Consider the following 12,962-nt stretch of genomic DNA (forward strand, 5'->3'; position numbering starts at 1 on the left):
AATGGAATCAGCCAAGCTCTTTTTCTCATGCACCATCAAAACACGTTAACTTCCATTGAACAAGCTGTCACTGACCTTAGAAGCTTACTTTCATGGCTCCTTCTACTGGGATGGTACGGCCATAACAAAAGTGTGAACTTCCAGAAGTATGGGTATCTATGCTTTTGTCTGTTGTATAAAGCATACAATTTTTTCCCCCCAGCCAGCAAACTTGGCAAGCCTGTGTGACAAACTTCCAACTGAACCCTCTTCAGGAGGGGAAAGAATACTTCCCCAGTTGTACCGAAGACAATTATCTATCTGATGAGTCCATCATATTTTCAACTACCGGTCCAAATGCGGATGGAACAGTATCATAGCTACAGAATAGCAGTTCTAACGGTCTCTTTACCTTGTTTGGGCAGGGCTAATGCGGGACGATGGAGGGCTGTTGGTTGGATTCAAAGCAAATGCCTTTCATTGTCCCTCATTAATTCTACCCAAGCAAGGTAAAAGGATATTTAGAACTTGGCAAATACTATGAAAAGCACCAACATCAGACTCAGTTATGGCATCTTCAACACTCTGCAAGTTTCCTGAACTAGAAATATGAAGTTAAAAAATTGTTGCTTTGGATAAATACTATGGCTCTAAAAATATCACTGATGCGGGACAAGGGCATTTCTGAAGGAACAGCTGCTTCTCAGCCATCTCACAAAAGACGTGATGTACCTGTGAGAGGTATCAGTGCAACCTAATACTAAACACCTCCTCTTATAAATTAACTTGCTACTTCTCCCCAACTTGCTTGTCTCCTCAACCCAATAGATCCTATTTTTTTTCTCAGATAAAAAAAGCTTTATACAACCATTTTGCAACAGTTAACATCTCCTCCTCTTCATCCCATTCAGAACAGATTGATGTGTGTAAACATTAAAAAGGGTAAAAGACAACTACTGGATAATCTAAGGGGATCTGTTGGGAAGAGAGATTATGACACACTGCTAAACACATACCAATATCTAGAACCTTAAGTGGTAAACAGAGGGGAAATTAGCAAGTAAGGGAGGGTTAGAAAATAGACTTTGAGGGCAAGGGTGGAGGAGAAGAAGAAAAAAATAAAGAATAAAAGCAGTGGGACAACCTTCTACTACTGGACACTGTGTTTTTTATTTTTATGCTAATAGTATAAAGCACATGGTGTATCTACACTGACACCTTGCTCAAGAACGTAATATCCTGGCTGATTCAGGTCTTCAAAACTCTCTTCCAACCTTGAGAAACTCCCCCAAAGGCCTCACAAATTATCAGGAGGCTTCCTACATAGAACACAAAAAACCACTGGGATGTACTCTAGCCCTAAAATATCAAAACATACTTTCTTCCTCCTCTCTGTTTCCTTCCTTCTGAAGTAAGCTGACAATACAACTTAAACACTAGCTAAAACTTAAGATAAACATTCTTGCTGATTCTTTGAACACTACAAGATCCCATGCAACTAAAATCTAATTCAAAGTGTGTCCTGGTTTTGTTCAAAACAAGTTTCTCTTTTAGTGAATTTGCCTATCAGCTAAAGCCTTCATATTAACTGCATTTTCCTGGAGAACCAGACACATGTTTTGGTAAACCTAGAAATGGAATGCAAACTTATTGATAAGCACAGATGGACATCTTGCGAGAGGGGCAACGAGAAACAAGTGACCAAGAAACTGACCAACTGTGTATAACATTCCATTCACGTGAATACTTCATATAAAAGTGGGAGATCACGAGGATCTCGTCCCTTTTCCCTTGTGCTTATGGCCGACATTAGGAGAGGACCTTGCTAGTTGTCCCTGAGAACTGAGGCCTAGTGAGAGACTGAATCCAGCTCTGGTTGGCTGCAGAGTCTAATCCAGGACTTTGGGTGCCAGCTCTGCAGTTGCTGAGATTTTCAAGATTGGTTTTGCATATTTTGTATTATTTTCTCTATTCTTATTAGTAGCATTAGTAAAACATCTTTAATTTTTCCACCTCTCTTCTCTCTGTCTTTCCTTCCCTCCCGATTGTCTGTCCTGAGTGGAAGGGGGGAGAGGGAGGGGCAAAAGGGGGAAGTTGGGGGGTAGAGGAGGTTAGCAATACATCTGCCAGGGTTTTATTGTCACCCCGCAATCCTAACCCTCGACAAAGTGAAAAAAGCAAACATCCAGAAATCCAGAGGTGAAAGGCAGAAAAAGCACTGGTAGCAGGGCACTAGGAAGAAGAAACAAACAAAACCAAAAAAGCACAACAGAAAACAACTCAAACAATCATAGAATCATTTCAGTTGGAAGAGACCCTCAGAATCATTGAGTCCAAGCATAACATATCAAATACAAACAAAAGTAAAGAACCCACTGTGCCAAACCAAACTGAAACAAATTTACTTCACTGTCAAAGACCTCACAAATCAGCAGCTGTAATACACAGCATAGACAATCTTTCACACACCCTGATCACTGCTGAAGAACTTTCTGAATTTACCAACCGGTAGAGGCTACACAGTATGCCATATGGACAAATGTCTATAAGATTAAGACAAGTGTAAGCAGTCAGTTGTTTTCTAACTGCATTTTACTAGAATTAAGACTTCAGAATGAAAGTTGACAGACCTCATCTTTGGACAACTCTAGTATGTGATCTTCAAGATATTTAACAGTCTCCTTATTAGGGAGATCATTACCATAACTGAATTTAGCATCATGTTTTATAAGATGTATAGTTAAGATTAATTAAACTTACTCCACAATTTCATGGCAGTTTGATAGAAATACAACACTCCAACATTTAGGGGAAGATTTCATAGGATGTATAGAATGGAATATATTCCAAGCCTGAAACTACAGGGACCACTAAATTATCAGGTTGGTTTTTTTTTTTTCCCAAAAAGACTACTGACAGGGTGAGTTCTACATGACTATGGAGTGAAAACAAACAGCAAATTGACCATAGGCATCAGTTTCTTACTTCTTTCAAGCTAAATAAAATAAGTTTTTTTAAAAGAGAAAAAAAAAAAGGTAGAATAAAACAGCCAGTATCTCAGGAACTTACCTTCAGACTTCAACTTTGTAAGAACAAAAATCAGGTAGTTGTTGAAATCGGGATACTGATTGAGTTGTTCTAGTTTCTGAAGAGAGAAACTGTTAAGGAAAGTTGAATCTTCACACACAGCATTTACAGCTTCTTGGATACAAAGATTAAATGAGTTATGTACTGCTACCTCACTTCAACCAGCTGTGACTATAAGCTCACAATATACAGAAAATTAACAATCTAAAAAAATTTTATATTATTTTCTTACTAAAGCAACAGCTTTTACTTACGGTGAAATCTGGAAAAAAAAAATCCAGGGAGAGACATAAAAATTAATAGATCCTTAAAAATATTTGTAGAGACAGCACAAAAAAAAAAAAAAAAAAAAAAAAAAAAGGCACCACACACAAAACCCCCCAACTTCCTCTGTCAGTTTTGGATTTCAATGTTTGCTCTTAGAAGCTTGACAAACCTATGGAATCCACCAAGACACAATCCCGTAATACACCTTTTGTTTCCCTCCACAATGAATAAAAGCATTTCAACATTAAAATACAACAGCTATTATGATTTTGGCAACCTACTCATTTTAATATTGGACATACATTTTTTTATGATGCTAACTAGCCACAGCCTCAGCTTTCAGCAATAGGAATCTGCTTAACTGTAAATGCACAAATAGTTATACCAAGAAGTGCATGCTTATCCATGGTCTCATAAAACAAAACCGCACAACAAAAGGCTCATTAACTGCAGGAAGAATGGTTATATTTCTGAACAGCTGTGAAGGTATGTAGTTGTTTTTCCCCATATTTGTCAGCACTTTGCCTCATATTTCCCTGTATTCTGCCACTGCTTGGGTAGAGCTGTGATCTGGCATTCTGTTTGTACCCTGTTCTCATACCTTAGGAGTGATAGGTATATTGCTAAACAATATTTTAGGTCAATGCAGTGTCACCTCTAAGTTACTAAACCTACTAGATATCAGTATGGCAAACGATCAAGACACTTAACAAAAAATGATTTTTAGAAGATTACTTGCTCTGTAAGCATTTACTTTACTTGCTGTTTAGTTGAATCTCTAAACATTCCAAGTAGCTAAACCTCAGCCAAATACACATATGTTAGGACTGTATGGCCCAGTACATCACTTCCAGTTCCAAAGGATCCATTTCTTTCCAATGGCCAACCACCAGTGTTTCAATCAAAAACTCAAGCAACTTGACTTTTAGCTATTTAGGCTGTTTGCATCAAGTAGTAACTTTGTTAGTGAAGTCTCATCACAGCTGCACAGTCCTTTGCTGTGAAACACAGAGGAGATGAAATATAAACAGGAGGATGGTCAAGGCAGGTGAAAATAACACAGAACACTCTACATGGCCTCTAGAAATGAAAAATCACACATCAAAAGATTGCTGTCAAAGGCGCCAAGCCAAGGAGTTCTTTCAGGAACATCCAAGAAGTAGGGCAACACATTTCAAATTTATTTTCTTCCGTCTCCAAGCTTCAGAAATGTAATCACCAAAACAGTCAGTTGAACATTACTAACAACTGTGAATTACAATGGATCACACAGGAAGCGGCAGCAGAAGCGAGCTTACAAGAACTTAATGAGAAAACACTTAATGGGTCTAGGAATCAAATAATAGCTTGTAGGCCATATTTTCTATACAACATCTTCGTCCATTTTATTTTTTTCTATTTTAGTCCAAGAAATATCTAATATCTTAATCTGAAAAATATCTGAAGCCTTACCAATTCATAACTTTGTTAACAAAGGGTTTTGGCTAACTTGTAGTCCCTGGTTTGTTACATTTGACTCCTAAGCACCCAAATGTTCCAAAACAGTGTTGTAAACAAAGAGCACGACAAATTCAACACAGTGATATCTTCTAAAAAATTACAGAGCCATTGCAATTTTTTTGTGGAAACAGTCTCAAAGGACGTATCTCACTCTATATATGTGTGTATATATATATATTTAAATCACAGGACATGGCCTGTCAAGCTGTAATAGAACACTTTCCCCAACTGATGTAAAATACAATGGTAAAAACATGCCACTTCTCTAACCTTTACAGGCCAAAATATCAAGACCTTCTTGAAAGCCCAGGTTTTTCAGCACACCAAGGAGTTAGTTAACACTACCATTTAAGTTGAACTTCAAACATCAGTTAACACCACCTCATTCAGTCAGTTTCTACTCATCTTCACAAAGTTGTTATAAACACTTTTGTCTTTTTAACACCACCTTAAGTCTGGGACATTATTAGAACACATTACTTAAGACACTTGTGTTTAGGATTTTTCAAAGGAAGACATAGCATCTTAAAAAACTGAAACACAGCTGCAAAAACCAGATGTATCAAGATGAAAACTACCTTCACCTTTCAGATAAGAGCAAAAGCCTTCCTAAGATTGACTGCATCTGTTACAAAAGCTTAGGAGTGGAGCAAATTTGGCTTTAAGCTAAACTCTTAAAATAACATAAATAACACACACAATTTTCTTACCTACAGAAATAAACTCTTGCTTACTGTGAAGACCTTCCAGCAAATGCCTTAAATAAAAAGGGATCAAGACGATAAGCTTAAATCCTTCATAGAATTTCAGGACTTCTAGATATTTTAAAGCACTACGGCTAGCTCAAGAAGCAGAAGACAGTAGATGAAGGCTTTACTTCTCAGGACCCATGCTTCTATTAGTCTTAATTTAAAATTTTACTCTCTCAATCTTTGTTCCTTAAAACCTTGCTATTTCACCACGTCTGCAATCAAGAGAGACTTAGGGGCCTAAAAAAGAAATAAGCAAACCTAAACCCATAACACTAACATCAAATGCACTGAAAAGCAGCACGAGAGGCCACAAGCAGTAGATTTCCACGAATTTTAACGAGGAGCGCTTAACGTTCAGGCTTCTAAGCAAGCAGAAACAACCTCACAACGCAGCAAGATGCGCAGTGTGTGAGCCAGCAGGCCAGCGAGGGCGTGCAGGCAGCGGCTCTGCCAGGAGCACTCCCCCCACCGGCTACGGCTTTCGCCTCGAATCCCACCGCCGGATTACCGCGGGAGGCCCCACCGTGCCGCAGGGGCGCCGCGTACCCCGCGCCGCGCCGCCCGCTCAGCCCAGCGGCCCGGGCGACACCCCCAGCCCCTCGGCGCGATCTGCCGGGGCGAGGGCCGCGCTCCCGCCCCGCCGCCACTGGGAGCTGGCGGCGGCCCAGCCTGGCGGAACCCGGGAAAGCGGCAGATACCGGCGGAGCCGCGCCAGAGCTGGGCTTTGAGAGAAAAAAAAAAAGAAAAAAAAAAAAAGAGGGGGTAGGGAGGGAAAAAACCACACACAAAAAAGAACAACAAAAGAAAACCAGAACCGAACCAGGCCCTTGGCTCCGCACTCGCAACAGGTGCCCGGGCCCCCGCCGGGGAAGGCGGCCCCGCGGCCCTCGGGCCGCCTCGGCGGTTCAAACGCCGCGCCACGGCCGCGCGCTTCGGCGGAGGCTCGGCCCACCGCGCGGTAGCGGCTCTGCGGGCAGGCCTGGCCGCCGCTGCCGCGCAGGCCGCGCTGCCCCCGCCCGCCGCCCCCGGCCTCCGCAGCGCCCGCGCGGTGCAGGCCTCGGCTAAGGATACTTGTTGAACGGCTCTCTGCGTGGTCGTGTCCGGCGACTGGGACTCCTTGAGCAGCTGCAGGATCTGCTGGAGCCCCTGCTCGTCGGGCTTCCACTCATACTCCATCTTGGCTCGCTGGAAAACACAAGAGGCGGCCGCGGTTAGCTGCGCGGCAGGGCCCAGGCCGGGGGAGGGCGGAAAGGAAGGAAGGCCGGAGGGAGGGGGCATGGCGGCGCCCGGCCCACTCTGGCTCCGGTCCCCGCAACGCGCACCCCACCAACCGCCCAGCCCCGCCACCGAACGGACAAACGAACGACACCGACCTGCTCCCGGCGCCGCCCGCTACGCTCCGCGCCGAGCAGACTGCGTCACGGCGAATTCGTAATCCGGCCCGGAGAGCCGCCTCGCGTCCTCCTGGGTCCTAGCGCCGGGCACGCCTCGGCACGCCTCCGCCCGCTCGGGCCGCCTCGGGCCCGCCGGCGCCGCCGCCCTCAGCCTTTCCGCGGTACGTCCCACACCGTCAGGAGCCTGCGGGCGACAAAACGCGGGCTCCTCAGTCCCGGACGGCGGGAACGGGGCGCCTTCGCCTCAGCCACGCACCGGAGAACACAGAGAAACCTCCAGAAGCTGCCACAGGCGAGAGGCGGAGGGGCGAAGCGGCGCCCCGGCCCGGCCTCCTGTGACAGCGGCGGCCGCGCACTCGCTGCGCCTGGGCGGCGAGCGGCATGTCGCCGCCCACGGAGCAGAAGCGGGGTTGCGAACGCAGACCCAGCCGTCGAGAACGTGGTATTTGTGTTGCCGACGGCTGCACTTCTACGTGATTTGGCTGAGTACTCAGCAGATCTCAGCTCCACGTGTAAAGAGGCCATAGGAGCAACTCCGCAAGAAGCGGGGGGATGGGGGAGGGGAGAAACTCAAACTTATTTGAATACGCAGTGTATCTTATCCATAGCCTCAAAATATATCAGGGGAGATCTCAGGTCAAAATTAACAATTTAGATAGATATATACATATGTATATATGTAATACCTATAGCTATATTTAGAAAATACTATGTAATGCATTTTTAATATACATATGCTAATGGCAAAAAAACCCCCACATGCTGCTTAAAATATGAAAATGAACAACAGTAATTCCTTGCCTTTTTATAATCTTTTAGTCACTGTGCTTGTAAGCATTTTCCTCGTCTAGCTGAAAACTAGTTTCACTTTCTGCTGCTTCTGCTATGGCAGGCGACTCAGCATTGAGTGCCACATGTGCTCCGCATCAACGACTGTTCAGAGGTATCAAGGACAGGGAACATCAGTGATGCGTAATGGTGTGTCGTGGCTCCTCATCACACCTCCCCAACACTGACAGTCAGCTGTCCAGTCTAGGTGCTAAGAAATGTCCTGAGCCAATACTCCTATTACTATGAGCCACTATTCTTGAAGGAGACAAAATTAGTACTCACTGCACTGTCTCCAGCAAAATGAACCATCACAGGCAATAAGTAAGACAGGCAGTGTGCACCTGTAATATCTACATATTTGGATAATGAGGACAGTGAAAGGGTATTTGATGAATCAGGAAATCACGCACACCAGAATAAGAAGCATGAAAGCACTAAATAGCAGAGAAGCATGCAGCACGGCGCACAAGAACAAAACCAATGGAGAGAACAAAAACAGCGTAAAAAAACCCAAGAAATGGGGCATGTTTTTTAAGCTCTTCTTTTTCAGCAATTGCTGTAGTTTTCACCGGGCTGTTTTGGAGACAAGCAGTGCACCTCTTGAGAGCTTATTGCACTGAAATGTCTACAAGGATGGAGTCAGTAAGGTACGTACGTAAAAGTATGCCACCAGTTATTATAATACCAAACACTGCATGATATTATGCAGCACCCTCAGAAAGAAAAGGGGGACAACAGACAGAAAGACACTGTGGCGACCCACTGTTGTGCTAAACTCCAGCCCCAGTGACAGGCATTGTGGCTACTCACACCCAGGCAACAGACGCTGCAGCTAAACTAGAGAACCAGCCTGTGCCATTACCAGTCCCCCTATACAGAAGAAATACATTTAAAAAATCACTCACTCTCACTTAGTGAGAGATTAAGAGGAACTAGGATCATCACAAGACCAGAAGGAAGAGGCAGAACCAGAGATAATCACCTGGTCCCTATCCCTGAGTGAGGTGTGAGATATGTGAAAAAAATCTCAGATGCCATCCAGGCAAGCACGTTGTTGCCTGGCTGTTCCAATGCTGGGATAATGGGGCCAGTAGCTTGGAATTAGATGTTAGAGAAGCCAAGCAGCTGAGATCCCTGTCTAGGGCAGCAGGCATTGACAAGGCAACTGGAAGAAAGACACAAGCCCCTGGAGGTGACTTCTGTCAGATGTGAAAGAAAGGTATCCCTTCAAGGAAGATGCTACACATCACCTCGGCAAGTGGACCACCATGGAGAGAGGTAACCAGTACTTGAGGGAATTAGCCATCCTGGAGATGATTCATAATGACCTGAATAATAAGCAATTATCCACAGATCCAGATGAAGTCCAATGCACACAAGCCATGTGACGGAAGTTTCCACAGAGTGCCCCACCAACATATGCAAACTAATTGGTAGAAATGTCCTGTAAAGTAAGTGAGGGACAAATGGTGGATTAACTGGGCTGGCCAACTCCAGCAATATGAAGGAAGTCTCTTTTCCTCCCCACGGACCTTCATCTCGGCTGTGGAAAAATGCCAGATGTGCTGTTTGAGAAACTGTCCTGAGAGCTCTAGCAATCTGAGGGTAAGTTCTGCTCCCCACCTGTATGGACCAGCATCTCAGGTATTAGAAGCAAGCATTCCTTGGCTCAAGAGAGAGTATACGGAGAGTACATACAAAAAGGCACCCTGCCTGACCACAGAGAGGACATGAGGAAGTGGGATGGAAAATCTACCTAGACCCTACAAGCAAGAGTACATGAGTTGCAAGGAAAAACAATCACAAAAGGGAATTCCTCTATGAAAAATACCACTCCAGGTTCCAGCAGGCAGTTCCCCAGACAGAGTAAAAGGGCTGATTTTACCTCTAATCATCTTGAAGGGACTTCTGATTAACTACTACAAGAAGCAAGCAATGCATCCTATGACCAGGACTAGAGGGGTCCTGCCACCAGCCAGCTGGAAGAAAGAGACAACTGGGTTTATTGGACTGTGTGGATTTGATGATCTAGCACATCAGACCCACAAGGCTCTGGTGCACAGTGCACCTTAATGCCATGGGACAGAACCCATCTGTATTTATGGAGTGGCAGGGGGATCCCAACAGCTAATAACTGCACTGGAAACTGAAGTGAATCTCACTGGGAAAGACTGGCAAAAGCACCCCATTGTGACTGTCCCAGAGGCCACATGCATCACTTGGACAGACTGCCTCAGGAGAGGGTATTTCAAGGACCCAAAAGGGTACTGGTGAGCTATTGGTATAGCAGCCTTGGAGACAGAGGACATTAAACAGCTGTCTGCCTTGCCCAGTCTCTCAGAGGACCCTTCTCTTGTGGGGCTGCTGAGGGTCAAACAACAGCATGTGCCAATTATTACCACGACGGTGCATCAGCGGCAACACCACACCAATCAAGACTCCCTGATTCCTACCCATAAGCCATAGATTAAGGGAATAATATCTCCGTGTGAACACATATATATACACACATGACAGGAAAAGTGGTGATAAGTAGGAAAATGTAGGATCTGGACATGATAGTATAGAATAATGGGTGGATTATGTCCTAGGTTCGGCTGAGACAGAGTTAATTTTCACAGGAAGCTGGCAGGGGACACGGCCAGGACAGCTCACCCAAACTACGGAAAAGGGATATTCCATAATGTGTGACACCATGCTCAGTATGTAACTGGGGAGCTGGCTAGGGGAGGGAGTCACTGCTTGGGTGTAGGCTGAGCATAGTTTTTTCCACATGGTGAGCATTGCATTGTGAATTCCTCACTTTGTATATTCTTTTATTATTACTATTGTTGTTTATCTCTTCCCTTTGCTGTTCTGTTAAACTATTTTTATCCCAACCCACAAATTTTAGCTTTTTTTCCCCAATTCTTCTCCCCATCCCACCAGCGGGAGGAAGGGGAGGAATGAGCAAGTGGCCACATGGTACTTAGTTGCCAGCTGGCACTAAACCACGACATCTGCACAGGCTCAAGATTCTGGGTCACGTGAACCTCATGAGATTGAGCAAGGCCAAGTGCAAGGTCCTGCACCTGGGTCAGAGGAACCCTTGGTATCAACACAGGCTAGGGGATGAAGGGATTGAGAGCAGCCCTGCAGAGAAGGGCTTGGGGGTACTGATGGATGAAAAGCTGGACATGAGCCAGCAATGTGCACTTGCAGCCCAGGAGGCAAATCATATCTTGGGCTGCCTCAGAGGAAGGATGTCCAGGAGGTCAAGGGAGGTGATTCTGCCCCTCTGCTCTGGTGAGACCCCACCTGGAGTCCTGTGTCCAGCTCTGGAGCCCTCAGCATAGGAAAGACATGGACCTGTTGGAGAGGGGCCAGAGGAGGCCACAAAAATGATCAGAGGGCTAGAACAGCTCTGCTGTGAGGATAGACTGAGACAGTTAGGGTTGTTCAGCCTGGAGAAGGCTCTGGGGAGACGTTATTATGGCCTTCTAGTACTTAAAAGGTGCTTGTAAGAAAGATGGGGACAAACTTCTTAGCAGGGCCTGTTAATACAGGACAAGGGGTAATTGTTTTAAACTGAAAGAAGGGAGATTCACGCTAGATTCAGGAGGAAGAAATTTTTTACAATACAGGTGGTGAAACACTGGCCCAGGTCGCCCAGAGAGGTGGTACATGCTCCATCCCTGGAGACATTCAAGCCCAGACTGAATGGGGCTCTGAGCAGCATGACCTAGCTGAAGATGTCCCTGCTCATTGCAGGGGGGTTGGACTAGATGATCTTTAAAGGGCCCTTCCAACTCAAACCATTCTATGATTCTATGACCAGGCCTTTAAAACCAATGTTCATGCCTCCATACTGTATTGGCAGAAAAGCTCTCTATGGTGATGCTTGCACAGCTGAAGAAGATGAAAGGTAAGGTCCAACAAATCAATGAAGTGCTAATTTGGGTCTCATTCCCCTAACTGCTGCCTTAACAGAAGACTGCAGAAACTTGATTATCTTTGGGACTTGTGCCTCACTGTCAAGTGTGGCTGAAATTGATTAGAGCTTCACAAGTTACTATTCAGAAATTATGACACATGGATTAGATCTGCCTTATTTTATTAGGAAACCAAGTGCACTAGACAAAAATAAGATTAAATGTGCGAAAAGAGGGAAGAGACCAGAGAGACAGAACAGGAAAAAGCAGGAAGAGCTGCAGGCCACGGATCCCTAGCTAAGAAAAACTGACATAGATTTCCTTTCTATGAACGTGACCAGAATTAAATCCTAGTAAGATATTTCTGCAGTGGAAAGGAGAGAAAAAAGTCTACAAATCAAAGTATGAATGGGAGTATCTACAATTAGTGGGGACACCTAAATGCTTTAGACAATCATCCTCTAGGGTATGCTCCTCCTTAGGTTCCATACAGGATCCTTTGCCACTGGGAACTGCTCAGCATATCTAGAAATCAAAGCAGATACCTCAATTTGCTGGATACCTTATCTTCTTGAGTTCTTTAAATTAATCTTACCTATCTCCAATCCTTTAAATTCTGGGAGGAAGCAGGAGAGGGGAAAATAATTTAACTGAGTCAAGACAAAGGCTTCAGATTGAAAGTAAAGAACATTATACAAAATATGAGAAAATAGGTTCTTCCTGTATTCTTTGCCTCTTGGCTTTCTAGTACCTGTTTCCCTCAGGCAAGAATCTTCTTGTGCAGAAAGGAATTCAGAGTCAGTGTTAAACAAAGGACCACGCAGAGGCATGACAGCTATCTACCAAAACATAAGATAGGCTGGTTCATCCTACTCATCAGTAGAATGCACCACAAATAAATCTGAAACACTTTGCTTGTATGTTAATATGACAAATGTTCACGGAAGACAGAAGTCTTGCACAAATGCTGAGATTAATCTTTGGTTACTCCATTATCCAAGCTTCAGATGTCATGCATTAGCCAGAATCCAGTGGTATCAAAACTATTAAAAATATTTTAAAATATTTAACTTAATATTAAATAAAAACCCTAAAGAACAACAACAACAAACAACAACAACAAAAAACACAAAATAAACAAACAAAAACACCCCCCAAACACTAATTTATATTTTTAATTCTTTAATTATTTTTCTTTCCACATAGCTTGCCTTGTTCTACTCAAATGTCCACAAAAAGCC

At 44.3% G+C, this 12,962-nt stretch overlaps 1 protein-coding gene across 2 annotated transcripts in view; it reads right to left on the reverse strand.

Moving 5' to 3' along the window:
- Window positions 1–7,297, reverse strand: part of TNPO1 (transportin 1) — a 66,945-nt gene extending 59,648 nt beyond the window's left edge. The window contains exons 1-3 of one of the 2 annotated variants that reach the window (XM_080362228.1): window positions 6,959–7,297; window positions 6,657–6,770; window positions 3,049–3,124 (exon numbers count right to left, since the gene is read on the reverse strand). In XM_080362228.1, coding sequence (XP_080218354.1) covers window positions 3,049–3,124; window positions 6,657–6,761 — 181 coding nt within the window. In that variant the 5' untranslated portion in view covers window positions 6,762–6,770; window positions 6,959–7,297. Of the gene's footprint in view, window positions 1–3,048; window positions 3,125–6,656; window positions 6,933–6,958 lie in introns of those variants that run through there. The other variant, XM_080362227.1, reaches the window with a different exon arrangement.
- Between the last annotated feature and the right edge of the window lie 5,665 nt (window positions 7,298–12,962).

The sequence above is a fragment of the Nesoenas mayeri genome, assembly GCF_963082525.1.
Source record: "Nesoenas mayeri genome assembly, chromosome: Z".
In the NCBI taxonomy this organism is placed as follows: domain Eukaryota; kingdom Metazoa; phylum Chordata; class Aves; order Columbiformes; family Columbidae; genus Nesoenas; species Nesoenas mayeri.